This window comes from Thalassophryne amazonica, unplaced genomic scaffold (assembly GCF_902500255.1).
Source record: "Thalassophryne amazonica unplaced genomic scaffold, fThaAma1.1, whole genome shotgun sequence".
Lineage (NCBI taxonomy): Eukaryota > Metazoa > Chordata > Actinopteri > Batrachoidiformes > Batrachoididae > Thalassophryne > Thalassophryne amazonica.
The window spans coordinates 322,604-345,978 of record NW_022986259.1 but is presented as its reverse complement, the minus strand read 5'-3'; the positions used below and the strand labels follow the sequence as shown (position 1 = coordinate 345,978).

Here is a 23,375-nt window from a genome sequence, read left to right as displayed (position 1 = left end):
TCTGGTGTCAGTGAGGAGCAGCAGGCTGACGGTCCAAGGACAGCCCAACAGGTCGGGTTTGCATGTGTTCCCTTAATGCTTCGTGCCCACGCTGGTTACCCGATTGTAATCGTACCTCCACAGACGCTTAGAACACATTTGTTTAAATGAGTCAATCAATCAATCAATTTTTTTTTATATAGCGCCAAATCACAACAAACAGTTGCCCCAAGGCGCTTTATATTGTAAGGCAAAGCCATACAATAATTATGTAAAACCCCAACGGTCAAAACGACCCCCTGTGAGCAAGCACTTGGCTACAGTGGGAAGGAAAAACTCCCTTTTAACAGGAAGAAACCTCCAGCAGAACCAGGCTCAGGGAGGGGCAGTCTTCTGCTGGGACTGGTTGGGGCTGAGGGAGAGAACCAGGAAAAAGACATGCTGTGGAGGGGAGCAGAGAGTGCAATAAAGATTTATATTAAAAACATTGTGAGAGGGAACTTGTGATTGGTGGCTGTGATTTTATCCATAATGGTGGTGATTTTTGTTTGCTGAAGATTAGACACCATTCTGATTTCTCTTCTGTGGCTTCTGTTCGCAACATAAGACTCTTCCTTTGTGGACTGACTGAGACTCTTTTGGAGGAAATCAGCTTCTCCTCTGGTTCAGGATTTACTTGATGTTGGCCAACACATCATTCAGGATGTTGAGAAGTATTTGGACGTGGTATTCTTTAAAAACCAGTGCTGGACGAAAACGGATGGATCGGTCACCGCACCCTCCCAGGATGACTCCTGCCAAAGAGAAAACAGGAATCACCTTGTGAAGCTTCTGCAGATGGCTCATTAGAATAAGATCATCAGTGTTTATGACATAAACCTTTAGAAGAGAAACAAACCCAGGAGGACAGTGGAGCTGCTTTCAACGTTATGACATCGTACACAGTAAGAAATTTACTTACCTGATGCTTTCAGTGCTGCACCAGAAGGAAAATAATTGATGATTCTTCAGTATTAAGCACAAAAGAACATCTGAAAAAGAGCTGATGGTCTGGTGCTTCCTACCTTTGTCTCTGGTCTTAAGTAGGATGCTGTCACGTGTTGCATCATCGCGGATATCAACAGCACAGAAAGTTCCCTGCCCTCGGGCCCGGCTCAGCATGCCGGGGTACTGGGCCTGCAGACCAGAGGAATATCATCTTAATGAGCCACAGCAGGAAATATGTGGAGCATTCAGCAATTCTGGCCTCTGGAAATGGAGGCACTATGTAATAAACCGTGGATAATCCCTCAGTGGTCTATGTGATATTTGCATTTAAGACCTTGTATGAAAGAAGAGTCAACACAGCAAGAACATCATGATTGTTGCATTTAAACTGTTGTAGTAGCGAGCAGTGGCAAAAGGGCAAGTGTGGCACCATCAAAAGACTTAAGGAAACAAGTGTAAGTTTGTAAAAGGTCGGGGACAATAAGAGGCACCCTGAGGGCATCAGGAAGACCAGACATGGTGGAAGACCAAAGTCACCCACAGACACAGGAATCCTTCCAGGAGGTGATGTCATCACTGTACGCTGTCTAACAGATCTGTTTCTCCACAAAATAGGTCTAATGAATAAATACAGACATAATGACGTTTCTCTCACGTGCACTCTACCTGAAGCTGATATAAGCCATTCAGCAGGGCTTTCCCAGAACGTGTCACCTGCTCCAGCAGGTTCTCTCTGTGGATCACGTTGAGGACCTCAGCCAGGAGCAGGTTTTTTGATGGGTCACCCATCCAAGTATTAAAGATCCGGTAGGGCTGAGAATAGGAAATGAAACAAATCCAGGTGAGAGATGTCTAAATCTGATCTGAAAGCAGTCAGGGAACAAGGCAATGACAGAACTCTTAACTTAATAGAGTCTGTCTATCCAGGACTAAAGCTCTACTTTGGACTCCTACAACTGAGAAGTCACAAAACAAATCCTGCATGTTTCTGGACCAGCAGTCCCTCATTTCTTCAGTAATGTCATCAATGAGTTCTTGGCTTTTGACTTTTTCTGGAATTATAAATGTAAAAAAGTGTAAAGGTTACAAACTTTGTCCGCCTGTAGTTCATCCTTGTGGTAGTAGCCGCCAGTCTGCAGCTTTTTGCTGAAAGAAACGATGTCAGCAGGGTCGTCCATGTCCCAGTGTTCATGTGCCCAGAACTTCCCTGTTGCTCCTCCCCCAGTCTGGACTTCATCCACGTGGAAACTGCAGCCGTGCTAGGAAACACAAGAGACAGCACACGGACTCAGGGCTCAGTGGGAGACTGAGACAAACAAGCTAAAATAATATGCTTCAGATAATGGACTGACGAGGTGGAACCAGTCCACAGCTTTGATGTGTTCATCTGCACCGGGATCTGAGGCAGATGGGTTCCCGGTAGGACCTGATGACCTGGATGGATGCACAGAACACCATTCCACTCTGTGGCAGATGAGACTCAAGTTCAAGCTGAGCCCAGAAGGGAAAAAAGTGCAGCAGGAAAACTGGCAGCAAAATGCCAGAAGACTCATACGATGACAACAATGTCAATGAAATCTGGGTTCTGACTTCATCATGAAATCATTCACCAATCAATCCAAAAAATTTTTTCTTATCAATATCTGCTTTAAATAATCAAGCTAGGCGTCTTAGTTGTTGAGATAAAAAAAGATGTTTTGAACCATGTCATCCTGCACCTTGACCAAAGTACTCCAAAATATCTATCAAACTGATATCCCAACCAAGTCTGAAGGAAATCTGTCCACTGCTTTTTCAGTTGTTATTCTCACACACACACACACACACATACACTAATGAAAACAACATCCTACTATCACCACTTCATTGCCATCATTTTATTATTATTAAACCTTTAAACCAGATAAAAAAAAAACTTGTGTGGGCCGCTGAAGAGGAGGTACTGCTGGCCCACCACCACCAGATGGCGCCCTGCTTGAAGTGCGGGCTTCAAGCACGAGAGGGCGTCATAGCAACCGGGAGTGACAGCTGTCACTCGTCATCAGCACCAGCTGTCACTCATCCACATCACCACCACCATAAAGGTCGGACTGCAAATCCACCTCCCCGCCGAGAAAGCTACCAGAAGAGGTAATTTCTCTGCTAAACTTAACTCTGACTTATAGTCTGATACCTTTTTGCAGCCGTTTTCCTGTAGTGGTGCCTTAACTGTGGGATTGGCGTTTGGTGTGATCAGCGACGGCTTCGTTTCACACCCCAACCAGATAAGTGGTTAGACAGGAGCTGCACGAGTGTGTGACTGGAGGTGGAGGTGCTCCCTCCCAAAAGAACACAGACTGTGGGATTACTAAGTGTGCGAACTCACACTCATCTATACTGTTTCTGTTCTCTGCCAGCAGTACCAGGTCTGACAGCTGGAGACGGTGGCCACCTGGGGATCCAGGACTTGGCGGCTCCGGTGTTCTTCAGATCCGTTGGTGGTGAGGGCCGTGTGGGATCCGGCTCGGTTCTGGACGGGTGTCTCCTATCCTCAAGCCTGCCCACACGTCACCCAACGTGTAATTGACTATAGTCACAAACTGATTGTTGTCTGTATTCCGTTGTGCACTTCACAACAAAACTGTTGAGATCGAGACGTCGTTTACAAGGATGACCTGACCAAGAAGGGCAGGAGCACACGGCGAAAAGAAATGAACAACATCAGGGTAACAATTTAAAATATATCAAATACAAGCATTTAAGAAATAAAACAATCACTTTTGTCACAGTATCAATGTATGAGTTTAAAAAACAGTTTAAGATTTAAACACAGGCACTGTTCAAAAAATTTCCGTTCTCTGTCTCTTCAAATAGAGCGGAAAGCGTTCAAAGAAATCAACCCAAACAGTTTCAATTCAGACTGGAGGACATTCTAGTCAGAAGAAGCAGAGAAACTACAAGCTTTCTTTCCCGTTTCAGTGGAAACACGAGGTACACGGAAGGACAACATGTCATTCGAGCACAAAACATAACGGCTTTCAGATCTCCAAAGTAAACTGGATAAATAGGTTGGAACCAGTGGCAGGCACAGTTCCGCTAATCTGCTAACTGCCAGTGGTGGGCACAGATAACCAAAAAATTAACTTCGATAACAGATAACTCAAAAGTTATCTTTGATAAAGATAAACCGATAAACCACCCAAAAATGTATCAGAAGTTACAGATAACCGATAACCGATAAATTCCAGTATTGTCTCTGGTGCATTTGCAACTACTAACAAGCTGAATTTAAGTTTTAACACCACAATCGCTTTTGGAAGCATCAAAAGCGACAAAAGACCCAAACAATGAACCCGCACTTCTATATTTGAACATGTTGCCCCCTGCTGGAAGCTATACGGCTACAACACAGACGCACCCTGAGAGCAGCCTCAAAGCCAGCTCTCTACCAATCACAATGCTCCGGTCAGGCAGAGGTCTTGGAAAATAAAGTCATGCTGACTTATGGTTTGGTGTGAATACTGATAGAATAACTTCATTAATGTCAATTCTGTCATTTGTACAAAGTTAAAATATAACATATATCTTTTAATGTCACGTTCTGCCCCCGCGACCCGACTCCGGATAAAGTGGAAGAAAATAAATGGATGGATGGATGGATGGATGGATCTTTTAATATGGAAAAATGCACTAATTCTGAGGTTTTGTAACAAACACAGACAGACGCAAAGGACTTTGTGTAAAAGTTCCTCTGATAAACACTGATTGGTTCAGTCATTCATTATGTAAACCAACATGTTAATGTGACGTGTGTCATGTGTTGGTGTTTACAGATAAATGTGCTTTTGTAAAATATTCCCTTTTTTATTTGTAAAAGCAGGAATTTTTACGGAGCCCTGGAAGTGTCATTGCAAAATGTTTTGCATGTGGAGAGAATGTGCACATGTTTTATTAGTGCCATGCACACATTTTATTATATTGTAAAACATGCACTCAATATTGTCTTGACACATAAATGTTGGCTTTACACTGTGCGAGTTCTGGACCTTTTTCAGATGATTCAGATTCGTGCGAGAATTTTTTGGACCGAGTTTCAGGTTAATCGCGCGTCCTGCATCGTGTAGTGTACATGGAGTAACAAGCTGCATTTAACATCTCACGACCACCTCCTGATCGCCGATCGTATGGTCGAATGAAAATCAAACCTGTTTGATATTATTGTGGTGGGCCGTCGTGAAGTTATCCTGCTGCTGAAGAGCTCCAAGCATCCAATCGCTTGCACTGTGCCTGTGCAAACACCGCAGAGCTGTCTTGTAATGGTTTTTTTTGTTGTTGTTTTGTTTTGTCTTGAAACTTAAATTGTAAAAAAAAAAGAAAAAAAGCCATTTGCAAAGCCAAAAAGTTGATTTGACCACCATCTGATATAATCGGGGGTCAAAATAAATAGAACACTGCCATCTACTGGTGCCCAGATGCTCAGTACTTGGGGCGAATACTGCCATGAACACTACTGGCCAGTAGATGGCAGTAGAGGCCTTGAAAACTTGCCAAAACAAAATTCCAGATAATCCGTGTCTGCTACATTTAAGATGCGTGGAATTTAATAAACACAAATACAATAACAACGTCTATAAACCCAGATAATATATTCACGAGAGTTTTAGGCACTAGAGTTTAATGCTGTTGTCCGTGGAGCCTGAACAGAGTGTCTGAAATGCATTTCTCATGTCATGAACGTACTGAGATTACCCTATCCTACCCATAATGCACTGCTGGGCACAGCATGTGCTCACTAAAACCTTAAAAAGTAGCACATTACTTTAAAAGTAAAACATATATCTGATATTTTCACTTTATAAAAATTCAGCCATGACAGTACTTTTAAATAACTTGTCCCAAATTAGTTTGGTTAAAATTTGAACCATAAGTTAAAAATGTATGCCTCTGGATGACTTGGGTGATATTGCCAGTGTATCAGTATGGTGTTAAAGGAAATTTTTTTTTTTTTTTTTTTTGACCAGTTCTCCTTTGCCTGCAGAGGACAGAGTAGTTTCTCCTGAAAGCAGCTCTCTTCTGTTTGCAGAGGGTAGAACTATACATCTGTTAGGAAACATTTAACAGGTAGGTGCTCAACTGATTTTAAATTTTTTAAATGTTTGCCGCTGTTCAGCTTTGTTTACTACGTTATTGGTCTAAAAGTTATCAGATGAAAATTTATTGGAAGATAATTAGTCTGATAATGGTTTTTAAAGTTATCTAAAAAGATCATCCGATGATGAAAACATTATCTTCGATAATTATCTGTTATCGGATTATCAGAAGTGTGCCCACCACTGCTAACCGCTAATTATCAAAGCTAATGTTTTCATTATCGGATTAGCCTGTCAGATAATTTTGAAAACCATCAGCGGACTAATTATCTTCTGAGAAATTTTGATCTGATAATTTTTAGACCGCTAACATTTATAAAGTCTGACATCAAAGATTTCAGTGTAGTAGATGGGCAGTTCTGTCGTCTGCAAACAGAGGAGAGCTAGTTTCTGAAGAAACTGCTCTATCCTCTGCAGAGAAAGAATGGCTCCCAGACAAAAAAAACTCATTTCTCTTGACCCCCATACTGATGTGCTGGGAATATCACCCCAGTCATCCAGAGGCATACAGTTTTAACTTATGGTTAAAATTTTAACCAAACTAATTTCGGACAAGTTATTTAAATTAACATCACGTCTGAAGTTAGGGTTAGAGTTACTTTACAACTAAAACATATATCTGATATTTTCACTTTATAAAAGTAATGCACTAATTTTGAAGGTTTTAGTGTGGACATGCTGTCTCCAGGTGCATTATGGGTAATCTCAGTACATTCACGACAGAAGAAATGCATTTGAGACGCTCTGATCAGGCTCCACACGGACAACAGCATTAAATTCTTTGTATATTATGCCTAAAACTCTCGCAAATATATTCGCTGGGTTTATAGAAGTTGTTATTGTGTTTGTTTTATGTAAAAATACCAGAAGAAGGTCAGGTTGCTTCTCTTTTTCTTTCTTTCTTTAATATTTATTTCATTCATTTAAAAGAAAAACAGAAAAGCAAAAAACAAAAGCACCACAATACCAGAATGAAAAGGAGCAGAAAGAAGAACAAGTCTTATGATTTCTGCCCCTTTTAACAATACAATCTTTCAATATACAGCATCATAGTCAACATTATTTAACAGATTGCATTTCTTTAACTTGTCACATACCACTGACCCATTTCATAATTATGACCATTAATTAATAGATTACATCACTGACAGGTTACATTTAAACTTAAGACACTCCAAACATTTTTAACAGTTTACTTTTTTTTTCTTTTTTTTTGACTCCATTATTTTCAAATGGAATCATTGCAATCGAGTCATTTTTGATCAGGATATGTCATTCAAAGCGCATATTAAACAAATATGTAGGACTGCTTTTTTGCATTTACGCAATATCTCTAAAATCAGAAAGGTCTTGTCTCAGAGTGATGCTGAAAAACTAATTCATGCATTTATTTCCTCTAGGCTGGACTATTGTAATTCATTATTATCAGGTTGTCCTAAAAGTTCCCTAAAAAGCCTTCAGTTAATTCAAAATGCTGCAGCTAGAGTACTGACGGGGACTAGAAGGAGAGAGCATATCTCACCCATATTGGCCTCACTTCATTGGCTTCCTGTTAATTCTAGAATAGAATTTAAAATTCTTCTTCTTACTTATAAGGTTTTGAATAATCAGGTCCCATCTTATCTTAGGGACCTCGTAGTACCATATCACCCCAATAGAGCGCTTCGCTCTCAGACTGCAGGCTTACTTGTAGTTCCTAGGGTTTGTAAGAGTAGAATGGGAGGCAGAGCCTTCAGCTTTCAGGCTCCTCTCCTGTGGAACCAGCTCCCAATTCAGATCAGGGAGACAGACACCCTCTCTACTTTTAAGATTAGGCTTAAAACTTTCCTTTTTGCTAAAGCTTATAGTTAGGGCTGGATCAGGTGACCCTGAACCATCCCTTAGTTATGCTGCTATAGACGTAGACTGCTGGGGGGTTCCCATGATGCACTGTTTCTTTCTCTTTTTGCTCTGTATGCACCACTCTGCATTTAATCATTAGTGATCGATCTCTGCTCCCCTCCACAGCATGTCTTTTTCCTGGTTCTCTCCCTCAGCCCCAACCAGTCCCAGCAGAAGACTGCCCCTCCCTGAGCCTGGTTCTGCTGGAGGTTTCTTCCTGTTAAAAGGGAGTTTTTCCTTCCCACTGTAGCCAAGTGCTTGCTCACAGGGGGTCGTTTTGACCGTTGGGGTTTTACATAATTATTGTATGGCCTTGCCTTACAATATAAAGCGCCTTGGGGCAACTGTTTGTTGTGATTTGGCGCTATATAAAAAAATTGATTGATTGATTGATTGATTCCTGTTTGCTATTTAGAGTCCTGCTTATGTCAAACACTGTCTGTTGTCTTTGTTCCAGAGTAATATATATATAAGATGTCTGAAATTCAGTTGGCGTTTATTAAATTCCACGCATCTTAAACATAGCAGACACGGATTATCTGGAATTTTGTTTTGGCAAGTTATCACGGTCTCTACTGCCATCTACTGGCCAGTATTGTTCATTAGTTCATAGTGTTTGATTTTAGATTAATTTGTGTTGTTGTGAATTGTGTGAAGCGCCTTGGGGTGACTTTGTCGTGAGTTTGCGCTATATATATTAATAAATTGAAATTGATGGCAGTATGAGTGTCTGGATGCCAGCAGATGGCAGTGTTCTATTTACTTTGACCCTGGTTATATCAGACAGTTGTCTAATTACAACTTGGCTTTGTTTTGCAAATGCCTTTTTTTTACAAATAAAAAATTGGCATATTTTACAAAAGCACATTTATATGTAAACTAAACACCAACACACACCTCACATTGTGTTGGTTTTTACATAGAATGAATGAGTCAACCAATCAGTGTTAGCGGAGGCATATTTTACCCATAATCTCTTTGGCATCTGTCTATTTGTTACAAAACTTCAGAATTAGTGCATTATTTAAAATTAAAAGATATATATGTTATATATTCCAGTCCCAGCAGAAGACTGCCCCTCCCTGAGCCTGGTTCTGCTCGAGGTTTCTTCCTGTTAAAAGGGAGTTTTTCCTTCCCACTGTCGCCAAGTGCTTGCTCATAGGGGGTTGTTTTGACCATTGGGGTTTTTCTGTAATTACTGTATGGCTTTTGCCTTGCAATATAAAGCGCCTTGGGGCAACTGTTGTTGTGATTTGGCGCTATATAAATAAAACCGATTTGATTTTGATTCAGAGGCATACAGTTTTAACTTATGGTTAAAATTTTAACCAAACTAATTTCGGACAAGTTATTTAAATTAACATCACGTCTGAAGTTAGGGTTAGAGTTACTTTACAACTAAAACATATATCTGATATTTTCACTTTATAAAAGTAATGCACTAATTTTGAAGGTTTTAGTGTGGACATGCTGTCTCCAGGTGCATTATGGGTAATCTCAGTACATTCACGACAGAAGAAATGCATTTGAGACGCTCTGATCAGGCTCCACACGGACAACAGCATTAAATTCTTTGTATATTATGCCTAAAACTCTCGCGAATATATTCTCTGGGTTTATAGAAATTGTTATTGTGTTTGTTTTATGTAAAAATGCCAGAAGAAGGTCAGGTTGCTTCTCCATTATTTTCAAATAGAATCATTGCAATCGATTCCTGTTTGCTATTTAGAGTCCTGCTTATGTCAAACACTGTCTGTTGTCTTTGTTCCAGAGTAATATATATATAAGATGTCTGAAATTCAGTTTGCGTTTATTAAATTCCACGCATCTTAAACATAGCAGACACGGATTATCTGGAATTTTGTTTTGGCAAGTTATCACGGTCTCTACTGCCATCTACTGGCCAGTATTGTTCATTAGCTCATAGTGTTTTGATTTTAGATTAATTTGTGTTGTTGTGAATTGTGTGAAGCGCCTTGGGGCGACTTTGTCGTGAGTTGGCGCTATATATATATTAATAAATTGAAATTGAAATTGATGGCAATATGAGGGTCTGGATGCCAGCAGATGGCAGTGTTCTATTTACTCTGACCTTGGTTATATCAGACGGTTGTCTAATTACAACTTGGCTTTGTTTTGCAAATGCCTTTTTTTTACAAATAAAAAATTGGCATATTTTACAAAAGCACATTTATATGTAAACTAAACACCAACACACACCTCACATTAATGTGTTGGTTTTTACATAGAATGAATGAGTCAACCAATCAGTGTTAGCGGAGGCACATTTTACCCATAATCTCTTTGGCATCTGTCTGTGTTTGTTACAAAACTTCAGAATTAGTGCATTATTTAAAATTAAAAGATATATATGTTATATAGTCCAGTCCCAGCAGAAGACTGCCCCTCCCTGAGCCTGGTTCTGCTGGAGGTTTCTTCCTGTTAAAAGGGAGTTTTTCCTTCCCACTGTCGCCAAGTGCTTGCTCATAGGGGGTCGTTTTGACTGTTGGGGTTTTTCTGTAATTACTGTATGGCTTTTGTGGCCAAGTGGTTAATGTGCTTGGTTTCAGTTCAGAAGGCTCCAGGTTCAAATCCCACCCCTGCCACATTTCTCCATGTAATGTGGAGTTGTGTCAGGAAAGGCATCAGGCGTAAAACCTGTGCCAATTCAACATGCAGATCCACCTTGGATTTGCTGTGGCGACCCCGAGTGCAAACAAGGGAGCAGCCGAAGGGACTTACTTACTGTATGGCTTTTGCCTTGCAATATAAAGCGCCTTGGAGCAACTGTTGTTGTGATTTGGCGCTATATAAATAAAACTGATTTGATTTTGATTTATATTTTAACTTTGTACAAATGACAGAATTGACATTAATGGAGTTATTCTATCGGTATTAACTTTATTTATACACCAAAATATAACTCAGCATTGCTTTATTTTCCAAGACCTCGGCCTCACGGTGACACTGTTATTGAGTAGAGAGTTGAGCTTTGCTGTTCCTCTCAGCTGCTTCACTGCTGCAAGTTATGTAGTAAACAGGAGCTTCCAGCAGGGGGCAGGACGCTCAAAGACGGAAGTGCTGACTCATTGTTTGGGTCTGTAGTCATCTTTGAGGCTACCAGAAGCGATTGTGGTGTTAAAACTCAAAATCAGCTTGTTAGTAGTTGCAAGTGTACCAGAGACAATACTGAAAGTTATCAGTTATCTGTAGCTTCCGATACATTTTTGGGTGGTTTATCAGTTTAGCTTTATAAAAGATAACTTTTCAGTTAGCTGATTATCTGTTATCGAAGCTAACTTTTTGGTCCACCACTGCTCAGTGGCAGAGTCAATTCAATACCCACAAAATGGACATAAATAACTGAACAGACTATACCTGGTGAAAGAAATAATCATGACCATAAAAAGAATCACAACAGGACAGAAGAAAAATAAACTACAATCATCAATCATAACAGATGAGAAGAGGAGATCACAGAACCGTGAACCAACAATGAACTTAGAAGTGCCAGAGTGAAAGAACACCACCAAAATATAAAGAAGGGAACAAAACTAAAAGACTAACAATTATTAACACAGAAAAGCAAACTGAAAAACTCAACATCTGAGGGCAAAAGGAAAACACACAACACTACTGACAGGGGCGAATGCAAGGGTGGAACAAGAGGGACCAGACCACTGACAGAAGAACAGACAAACCTATACAGGACATAAGACAAAATGAACACACTTGAAACTTAACGAAAGAAACACCTGAAAACATACAGAATATGAAAATACTGAAAGAATTCAAAATTCAGTCAACTGAAAAACCAAAAAATATGAAAAAAAAACCCAGCCAAACGGTCTGCAGGGCAGAATCTAACAGGAACCAGTCCAATAGGAGTTTTGTAAACCAGAATCATCCAGTGTGTATAACGCCTGACAGACAAACAGGGCATGCCAGCTTTGGCAGACAACTCACAGCGGTGGGTGAGGCAGCTACAACCAGTGATGAATCTCAGGGTGCAGTGATACAGCGGGGTCAGGGACAACTGGATGAAGTACACATACACATGACATCACCACAGTCCAGGACAGGGAAGAAAGTAGCATCAGGAGCATTTGAGCTCAAAGGGGAAAAACATGACTTGTTTCTGTAATGGAAGCTGAGCTTCACCCTTAATTTGGAGATCAAGTGTTTAAGATGAACTTTAAAAGAGAGCTCCATATTAATAATTAGTCCCAGATACTTGTAACTGCTGACTAGCTCAAGATTTTTAATTCAGGCATTTGTAATTAATGGTATGCTCTCAGAGGAAACAGGTGACTGAGGGAAAAAAAAAAACATTATTTTGGATTTTTCAGCATTTAAGGCCAGTTTGAATTTTTCCAGACAGCACAATGTCAAAGGCAGACTGCAAAAATTCAGATGCCTTTGTAATTGATTTTGAACAACAATAAATTACAGTGTCATCTGCATAAAGATCCTAGAAAGTGTTTGACAGGATTGCACATAGATCATTAATTCAAATTGTGATCAAAATCTAACAACCAAATGTGTCATCTTCGCTCTTACAGAGAATAACTAATGCCACAAACACACATCTGGAAGTGAATGACCAATCAGTGAGAAGAACTGAGACCAATGAAGCAGAGGTCATCACTCTGAGTGGGACATAGCCCCGCCACACTGGTGCTGATCTTCATTGTCATGTTAGAGAAGTGAGAGGTTTTCTGATGAGGGAAGGGACCAAGAGACTAGAGGCCTCATGTCCAAAGATTGCGTGGATTTCCTCCTTAAACATGGCGTACACTAATGGCCCAGTCACACGGCACTGACGAAGCCCTGACGAAGGAAAAAAAAAAAACAATTTGTCAGAAAACATTGACGAATGAGCTGACGAATTCCCATCACCGAATAACCTACAAATCATGAGCGCAAAAAGAACGAAGGATAAACGAGACAAAACGTTAACGTTGACGCTTTGAACGACAGCTGAAACCGAAGCGTCGACGCTTTGAATGACAGCTAAAAACAGTGATCACTCACCAGCCCGGTAGGTGGTGATAAATGGTACCGTCCGCCATTGAATACGAATGAAGAAGAAGAAGCCCTCGGCTATAGCCAACCATTCTGCAGGTGTAGTTGGAGGTGTGAAACATTCGTCCATGAACTCTTCACAGATGGCTTTGCACACTTCTCGAACGACGAGAGAGAATGTGTTGTGAGGAACGCGCCATCCATATTGCATATTGCTGTACTTGGTTCCGGAAGCCAAATGTCGAAGAGTCAGTGCCAGCTTCAGGCCCAGGTCCAGAGCCGCTCGGTACCATGTGCCCTGCTTCAGGATGTGTGGACCAACTCTCCTGAGAAGCTTGTCGTACATCTCGGATGGCATTCGCATAAAATTGCGGAATGACTGCGGATCTTCACCCCTCAGCTCAACCATGAGTTGGTCATACAGACCGAACTGTCTTTGCTGCTGGATCCATGGCCTCGTCCACCATCTCCATCGCTGTCCCCTTCGCCATCGGTGCCGGGCTTGCAGGTACATGCTGATCATTAATTCGTCCTCGTATATTTCGGCCTGAAGAACAGCCATCTTGTACTCATCCACAAGGCGGGCTGGCTCTTCTCCATGCTGGGGATCATCACGATCCATGGTGCTGGTCATGACGAACTGTCTGTGTCTGGTCATGGGGAACTGTTCGTGTCCGCTGAAGGCCACACCCACACAAAGGCGAAATGTTTGAAACATCAGTACATAGTTGATGAAACGTTCTTAATGCTATATTTACTGTATGAAAACATTTAGGTCATCGAGGCGTCGTTACGTATTTGTTAATTACTCCTTCAGCTGTCGTCATGTTCATTCAACCGAGGTGAACGAAGAGTGAACGAAAGGCTAATGTTACAAAAACTAAGAAAATGATAACAAACCGTCACAAACAACGGCGACACGAAACACGGACGAATTGAGGTTTTCGGTGGTGTTCGTTCAAAATTTTCGACAGTAGCCCCCAGTTCCCGGCAGAAGCTCCTCCAGACGTGTGAGGAGAACTGGGGACCACGATCCGAGACGATGTCGGTGGGTATCCCATGCAGACGGACGACGTGGTGGACCAGGAGGTCTGCTGTCTCCTGGGCTGTTGGGAGCTTCGGGAGGGCCACGAAGTGGGCCGCCTTGGAGAATCGGTCCACTATCGTAAAGATGGTGGTGTTGCCCTGGGACGGCGGGAGGCCCGTGACGAAATCCAGGCCGATGTGGGACCAGGGGCGATGAGGCACAGGTAACGGCTGGAGAAGTCCTTGGGACCTTTTATGGTCTGCCTTGCCCCTGGCACAGGTGGTGCATGCCTGGATGTACTCCCAGACGTCGGCCTCCATAGACGCCCACCAGAAGCGCTGCCGGACAACTGCCACGGTCCTTTGCACCCCTGGATGACAGGAGAGCTTGGAACCGTGACAGAAGTCCAAAACTGCAGCTCTGGCCTCTGGTGGGACGTATAAATGGTTCTTCGGACCTGTTCCTGGGTCCGGGCTCCGTGCCAGGGCCTCCCGGACGATCTTCTCCACGTCCCAGGTGAGGGTGGCCACGATAGTGGACTCAGGCAGGATGGGCTCCGGTGGATCCGACAGTGCAGTTTTGACCTCCTCTTCGTGTACCCGGGACAAGGCATCCGACCTCTGGTTCTTGGTCCCGGGGCGATAGGTGATCCGGAAGTCAAAACGCCCGAAGAACAGTGACCAGCGGGCTTGCCTGGGGTTCAGCCGCTTGGCGGTCCTGATATACTCCAGGTTCCGATGGTCAGTGAAAACCGTGAACGGCACAGACGCTCCCTCCAACAGGTGTCTCCACTCCTCAAGAGCCTCTTTCATCGCAAGGAGTTCTCGATTGCCGACGTCATAGTTCCGTTCAGCCGGGGTCATCCTGCGTGAAAAGTAGGCACACGGGTGAAGAACCTTATCAGTCTCTCCGCTCTGGGATAGCACGGCTCCTATCCCTGAGTCAGAGGCGTCCACTTCAACCACGAACTGGCGGCTAGGGTCGGGCTGCACCAAAACTGGCGCAGTAGAGAACCGTCGTTTCAACTCCTTGAACGCGGCTTCGCACCGATCCGACCAGGTGAAGGGGACTTTTGGAGAGGTCAGGGCTGTCAGGGGGCTAACTACCTGACTGTAGCCCTTAATGAACCTCCTATAGAAATTAGCGAAGCCGAGGAACTGTTGCAGCTTCCTACGGCTTGTTGGTTGGGGCCAATCTCTCACCGCCGCAACCTTGGCCGGATCAGGGGCGACGGAGTTAGAGGAGATGATAAACCCCAGGAAGGACAAAGACGTGCGGTGAAACTCGCACTTCTCGCCCTTCACAAACAGTCGGTTCTCTAACAACCGCTGCAGGACCTGACGTACATGCTGGACATGGGTCTCAGGATCTGGAGAAAAGATGAGAATATCATCCAGATATACGAAGACGAATCAGTGGAGGAAGTCCCGCAAGACGTCGTTAACCAAGGCTTGGAACGTCGCGGGGGCGTTGGTGAGGCCGAACGGCATGACCAGGTACTCCAAGTGACCTAACGGGGTGTTAAATGCCGTCTTCCATTCGTCTCCCTTCCGGATCCGAACCAGGTGATACGCATTTCTAAGATCCAGCTTAGTAAAGATTTTGGCTCCATGCAGGGGGGTGAACACGGAATCCAACAATGGCAACGGGTATCGGTTGCGAACCGTAATCTCATTCAGCCCCCTGTAATCAATGCATGGACGGAGTCCGCCATCTTTCTTGCCCACAAAAAAGAAACCTGCCCCCATCGGGGAGGTGGAGTTCCGGATCAGCCCGGCAGCTAATGAGTCCCGGATGTAGGTCTCCATTGATTCGCGCTCAGGTCGTGAGAGGTTGTACAGCCTGCTGGACGGGAACTCAGCGCCTGGAACCAAATCAATGGCACAATCGTATGGACGGTGCGGGGGAAGGGTGAGTGCCAGATCCTTGCTGAAGACGTCAGCAAGATCGTGGTACTCAACCGGCACTGCCGTCAGATTGGGAGGGACTTTGACCTCCTCCTTAGCCTGTAAACCGGGAGGAACCGAGGATCCTAAACACACCCGATGGCAGGTTTCGCTCCACTGAACCACCACCCCAGACGGCCAATCAATCCGGGGATTGTGCTTCAACATCCATGGGAAGCCCAAAATCACGCGGGAGGTAGAAGGAGTTACAAAAAACTCAATCTCCCCCCTTTGGTTTCCAGACACTTCACCAGAGTTACTGGTTGTGTCTTGTGTGTGATTAAAGGGAGGAGGGTGCCATCTAGTGCCCGCACCTGCAATGGCGAAGGAAGCGCCACCAGAGGGAGCCCTACCTCCCTTGCCCATCTGCTGTCTAGCAGATTCCCTTCTGACCCCGTGTCCACCAGTGCTGGGGTTTGAAGGGTTAAATCCCCGCTCAGGATTGTAACTGGGAGTCGTGTGGCAATCTGTGTGTGTCCCACGTGAATGTGTTGGCCCCCCCCTTAGCCCAGTCTCTGAGGGCGGTTGTTGTTGTGGCCGTTTGCGGCAGTTTTTCTGTATGTGCTCCTTCGAGCTGCAGAGAAAACACTCCCCACGGACCAGCCTCCTCATTTTGGCCCTGTGCGTTTCCGTCAACAGGGGGAGCTGTTGCCCCACGGAGCGCTGCGGCTGTGGAGCGTGGGGAGGGCGGCCCCTTTTCGAACCCGGAAGGGAGAGGGACGGCGCGTATCCGGCCACGTCCTTCGCCTCGCTCCCGATGGCGTTCCTCCAACCGATTGTCTAACCGTATAACGAGATCGATAAGCCCATCTAAATCCCGCGGTTCCTCCTTAGCTACCAGATGCTCCTTCAGGACCGATGACAGTCCGTTTATGAAGGCGCAACGTTATTCCAGCAGGACCTCGCAGCCGCGATGCGGAAGTCGACTGCATATTCGGCTGCACACCGGCGCCCCTGTCGCATTGACAGCAGCATTGTTGAAGCGGTCTCTCCTCTGTTAGGGTGATCAAACACTGTTCTGAACTCCCCCACAAACCCAGTGTATGCTGATAACAACCGTGAGTTCTGTTCCCAGAGCGCCGTAGCCCAGGCGCGTGCCTTACCCCGAAGCAAAGCAATAACATAAGCCACCTTGCTGGTGTCAGACGCGTACATCACGGGTCGTTGTGCAAAGACGAGCGAACACTGCATCAGAAAGTCCGCGCACGTCTCCACACAACCCCCGTACGGCTCAGGGGGACTTATGTATGCTTCAGGGGAAGGTGGGGGGGTTTGTTGAACGACCAGCGGAATGTTAATACCCGGCACCGGGTCGGCAGGAGGAGGAGCCGCAGCAGCGCTCTGATCGCGCGCTTCCACCTGTGCGGTGAGAGCCTCCATCCTGCGATTAAGGATGATGTTTTGCTCGGACATCAAATCCAGCCGAGCGGTAAAGGCGGTGAGGATTTGCTGCAACTCACCGAGCACGCCTCCTGCAGACACCTGTTCACCCTGCTCTTCCATTGGCTGTCCAACAGATGGATGACGCCCCTCGGGATCCATGACGCTGGCCGAGATATCCTGTTGTGAAAGTGTAGTGACACGGACCCACAACAGGGGGCGCAAATGAACGGTCAATAGATGAGCCAAAAAGTAACAATTTAATGTTGTGAAGGTGCACAACGAATACACAGACAATCTCAGAATATGATTACAGTCAATCCACAAAGGTGACGTGTGGGCAGGCTCGAGGATAGAAGACGTCTGTCCTGAGAAGAGCCGGAACCACACGATTTCCGCCGCCACCGAACCTGGTGAATACTGGAGCCGCCAAGTACCGAATTCCCAGGTGATCACCGTCCCCGACTGTCGGATCTGGTACTGCCGGCAAAGAACAAAGACAGTCAAGTGTGGGTGTGTGTACACCCAGTAACAACAACGGTGCAGTGATTCCTCAGGGGAAAAGAGTGCTGTCCTGCACTCACTCAGCTTCCACCAACAGAGGGACCGGTACTCCTGCAAACACTCACAATATACAGATTATACACAAACGGCTGAGGATATTACCTCCAGTGAAGTACAATATCTCGGCGATGAGGTGGAGATGACGTCTGGGTTTTATGGAGTGGGATGATGAAGAATGAGTGACAGCTGTCAGGACATAATGAGTAACAGCTGTCACTCCCGGCTGTGTCCGTGGCGGCAGCGCCCTCTCGTGCCTGAAGCCCGCACTTCAGGCAGGGCGCCCTCTGGTGGTGGACCAGCAGTACCTCCTCTTCTGGCGGCCCACACAACACTGACTCCGTGGTATAACTCACAAACTCGCAGCTTAAAGCAGATAACCCGTAAGTTGGAGAGGAAATGGCGTCTCACTAATTTAGAAGTTCTTCACTTAGCCTGGAAAAAGAGTCTGTTGATCTATAAAAAAGCCCTCCGTAAAGCTAGGACATCTTACTACTCATCACTAATTGAAGAAAATAAGAACAACCCCAGGTTTCTTTTCAGCACTGTAGCCAGGCTGACAAAGAGTCAGAGCTCTATTGAGCTGAGTATTCCTTTAACTTTAACTAGTAATGACTTCATGACTTTCTTTGTTAATAAAATTTTAACTATTAGAGAAAAAAGTACTCATAACCATCCCAAAGACATATCGTTATCTTTGGCTGCTTTCAGTGATGCCGGTATTTGGTTAGACTCTTTCTCTCCGATTGTTCTGAGTTATTTTCATTAGTTACTTCCTCCAAACCATCAACATGTCTATTAGACCCCATTCCTACCAAGCTGCTCAAGGAAGCCCTACCATTAATTAATGCTTCGATCTTAAATATGATCAATCTATCTTTATTAGTTGGCTATGTACCACAGGCTTTTAAGGTGGCAGTAATTAAACCATTACTTAAAAAGCCATCACTTGACCCAGCTATCTTAGCTAATTATAGGCCAATCTCCAACCTTCCTTTTCTCTCAAAAATTCTTGAAAGGGTAGTTGTAAACAGCTAACTGATCATCTGCAGAGGAATGGTCTATTTGAAGAGTTTCAGTCAGGTTTTAGAATTCATCATAGTACAGAAACAGCATTAGTGAAGGTTACAAATGATCTTCTTATGGCCTCAGACAGTGGACTCATCTCTGTGCTTGTTCTGTTAGACCTCAGTGCTGCTTTTGATACTGTTGACCATAAAATTTTATTACAGAGATTAGAGCATGCCATAGGTATTAAAGGCACTGCGCTGCGGTGGTTTGAATCATATTTATCTAATAGATTACAATTTGTTCATGTAAATGGGGAGTCTTCTTCATAGACTAAGGTTAATTATGGAGTTCCACAAGGTTCTGTGCTAGGACCGATTTTATTCACTTTATACATGCTTCCCTTAGGCAGTATTATTAGAAAGCATTGCTTAAATTTTCATTGTTACGCAGATGATACCCAGCTTTATCTATCCATGAAGCCAGAGGACACACACCAATTAGTTAAACTGCAGGAATGTCTTACAGACATAAAGACATGGATAACCTCTAATTTCCTGCTTTTAAATTCAAATAAAACTGAAGTTATTGTACTTGGCCCCACAGATCTTAGAAACATGGTGTCTAACCAGATCCTTACTCTGGATGGCATTACCCTGACCTCTAGTAATACTGTGAGAAATCTTGGAGTCATTTTTGATCAGGATATGTCCTTCAATGCGCATATTGAGCAAATATGTAGGACTGCTTTTTTACATTTGCGCAATATCTCTAAAATTAGAAAGGTCTTGTCTCAGAGTGATGCTGAAAAACTAATTCATGCATTTATTTCTTCTAGGCTGGACTATTGTAATTCATTATCATCAGGTTGTCCTAAAAGTTCCCTGAAAAGCCTTCAGTTAATTCAAAATGCTGCAGCTAGAGTACTGACGGGGACTAGAAGGAGAGAGCATATTTCACCCATATTGGCCTCTCTTCATTGGCTTCCTGTTAATTCTAGAATAGAATTTAAAATTCTTCTTCTTACTTATAAGATTTTGAATAATCAGGTCCCATCTTATCTTAGGGAACTCTTAGTACCATATCACCCCAATAGAGCGCTTCGCTCTCAGACTGCAGGCTTACTTGTAGTTCCTAGGGTTTGTAAGAGTAGAATGGGAGTCAGAGCCTTCAGCTTTCAGGCTCCTCTCCTGTGGAACCAGCTCCCAATTCAGATCAGGGAGACAGACACCCTCTCTACTTTTAAGATTAGGCTTAAAACTTTCCTTTTTGCTAAAGCTTATAGTTAGGGCTGGATCGGGTGACCCTGAACCATCCCTTAGTTATGCTGCTATAGACGTAGACTGCTGGGGGGTTCCCATGATGCACTGTTTCTTTCTCTTTTTGCTCTGTATGCACCACTCTGCATTTAATCATTAGTGATCGATCTCTGCTCCCCTCCACAGCATGTCTTTTTCCTGGTTCTCTCCCTCAGCCCCAACCAGTCCCAGCAGAAGACTGCCCCTCCCTGAGCCTGATTCTGCTGGAGGTTTCTTCCTGTTAAAAGGGAGTTTTTCCTTCCCACTGTAGCCAAGTGCTTGCTCACAGGGGGTCGTTTTGACCGTTGGGGTTTTACATAATTATTGTATGGCCTTGCCTTACAATATAAAGCGCCTTGGGGCAACTGTTTGTTGTGATTTGGCGCTATATAAAAAAAAATTGATTGATTGATTGATTGACTAACATATTCATCCTGCTGTAACCAGGTTTCTGTAAGGCAGAATAAATCAATATGTTGATCAATTATTATATCATACTGAGGTTGACACATTTGACTCCAGGCTAGGGGCAGTGTTATCACCGCGATTGGAAAAAGACCAGCGGGTACACCCGTGCGCATATTTTTTGCATCGCCTGACCCCGGCTGAAAGAAATTATGACGTGGGTAACCGGGAACTCCTAGCTATGAAGGAAGCACTAGCTGAGTGGAGACATTGGCTGGAGGGACCGTAGTTCCATTTATCTTCTGGACTGACCACCATAACGTTGAATACATCCAATTAGCTAAACGGTTAAATCCTCGGCAAGCCAGGTGGTCATTGTTTTTCGGACATTTTAACTTCATGCGGAAGTCGACTGCATATTCGGCTGCACACCGGCGCCCCTGTCGCATTGACAGCAGCATTGTTGAAGCGGTCTCTCCTCTGTTAGGGTGATCAAACACTGTTCTGAACTCCCCCACAAACCCAGTGTATGCTGATAACAACCGTGAGTTCTGTTCCCAGAGCGCCGTAGCCCAGGCGCGTGCCTTACCCCGAAGCAAAGCAATAACATAAGCCACCTTGCTGGTGTCAGACGCGTACATCACGGGTCGTTGTGCAAAGACGAGCGAACACTGCATCAGAAAGTCCGCGCACGTCTCCACACAACCCCCGTACGGCTCAGGGGGACTTATGTATGCTTCAGGGGAAGGTGGGGGGGTTTGTTGAACGACCAGCGGAATGTTAATACCCGGCACCGGGTCGGCAGGAGGAGGAGCCGCAGCAGCGCTCTGATCGCGCGCTTCCACCTGTGCGGTGAGAGCCTCCATCCTGCGATTAAGGATGATGTTTTGCTCGGACATCAAATCCAGCCGAGCGGTAAAGGCGGTGAGGATTTGCTGCAACTCACCGAGCACGCCTCCTGCAGACACCTGTTCACCCTGCTCTTCCATTGGCTGTCCAACAGATGGATGACGCCCCTCGGGATCCATGACGCTGGCCGAGATATCCTGTTGTGAAAGTGTAGTGACACGGACCCACAACAGGGGGCGCAAATGAACGGTCAATAGATGAGCCAAAAAGTAACAATTTAATGTTGTGAAGGTGCACAACGAATACACAGACAATCTCAGAATATGATTACAGTCAATCCACAAAGGTGACGTGTGGGCAGGCTCGAGGATAGAAGACGTCTGTCCTGAGAAGAGCCGGAACCACACGATTTCCGCCGCCACCGAACCTGGTGAATACTGGAGCCGCCAAGTACCGAATTCCCAGGTGATCACCGTCCCCGACTGTCGGATCTGGTACTGCCGGCAAAGAACAAAGACAGTCAAGTGTGGGTGTGTGTACACCCAGTAACAACAACGGTGCAGTGATTCCTCAGGGGAAAAGAGTGCTGTCCTGCACTCACTCAGCTTCCACCAACAGAGGGACCGGTACTCCTGCAAACACTCACAATATACAGATTATACACAAACGGCTGAGGATATTACCTCCAGTGAAGTACAATATCTCGGCGATGAGGTGGAGATGACGTCTGGGTTTTATGGAGTGGGATGATGAAGAATGAGTGACAGCTGTCAGGACATAATGAGTAACAGCTGTCACTCCCGGCTGTGTCCGTGGCGGCAGCGCCCTCTCGTGCCTGAAGCCCGCACTTCAGGCAGGGCGCCCTCTGGTGGTGGACCAGCAGTACCTCCTCTTCTGGCGGCCCACACAACACTGACTCCGTGGTATAACTCACAAACTCGCAGCTTAAAGCAGATAACCCGTAAGTTGGAGAGGAAATGGCGTCTCACTAATTTAGAAGTTCTTCACTTAGCCTGGAAAAAGAGTCTGTTGATCTATAAAAAAGCCCTCCGTAAAGCTAGGACATCTTACTACTCATCACTAATTGAAGAAAATAAGAACAACCCCAGGTTTCTTTTCAGCACTGTAGCCAGGCTGACAAAGAGTCAGAGCTCTATTGAGCTGAGTATTCCTTTAACTTTAACTAGTAATGACTTCATGACTTTCTTTGTTAATAAAATTTTAACTATTAGAGAAAAAAGTACTCATAACCATCCCAAAGACATATCGTTATCTTTGGCTGCTTTCAGTGATGCCGGTATTTGGTTAGACTCTTTCTCTCCGATTGTTCTGAGTTATTTTCATTAGTTACTTCCTCCAAACCATCAACATGTCTATTAGACCCCATTCCTACCAAGCTGCTCAAGGAAGCCCTACCATTAATTAATGCTTCGATCTTAAATATGATCAATCTATCTTTATTAGTTGGCTATGTACCACAGGCTTTTAAGGTGGCAGTAATTAAACCATTACTTAAAAAGCCATCACTTGACCCAGCTATCTTAGCTAATTATAGGCCAATCTCCAACCTTCCTTTTCTCTCAAAAATTCTTGAAAGGGTAGTTGTAAAACAGCTAACTGATCATCTGCAGAGGAATGGTCTATTTGAAGAGTTTCAGTCAGGTTTTAGAATTCATCATAGTACAGAAACAGCATTAGTGAAGGTTACAAATGATCTTCTTATGGCCTCAGACAGTGGACTCATCTCTGTGCTTGTTCTGTTAGACCTCAGTGCTGCTTTTGATACTGTTGACCATAAAATTTTATTACAGAGATTAGAGCATGCCATAGGTATTAAAGGCACTGCGCTGCGGTGGTTTGAATCATATTTATCTAATAGATTACAATTTGTTCATGTAAA

General features: G+C 44.3%; 1 protein-coding gene across 1 annotated transcript in view; it reads right to left on the bottom strand.

Moving 5' to 3' along the window:
- Positions 1–441: 441 nt before the first annotated feature.
- Positions 442–23,375, bottom strand: part of LOC117505877 (4-aminobutyrate aminotransferase, mitochondrial-like) — a 97,388-nt gene continuing 74,454 nt past the window's right edge. The window contains exons 4-7 of the mRNA XM_034165412.1: positions 2,058–2,225; positions 1,633–1,779; positions 1,044–1,155; positions 442–773 (exon numbers count right to left, since the gene is read on the bottom strand). Of these exons, the coding sequence (XP_034021303.1) occupies positions 652–773; positions 1,044–1,155; positions 1,633–1,779; positions 2,058–2,225 (549 nt within the window). The 3' untranslated portion in view covers positions 442–651. The remainder of the gene's footprint in view (positions 774–1,043; positions 1,156–1,632; positions 1,780–2,057; positions 2,226–23,375) is intronic.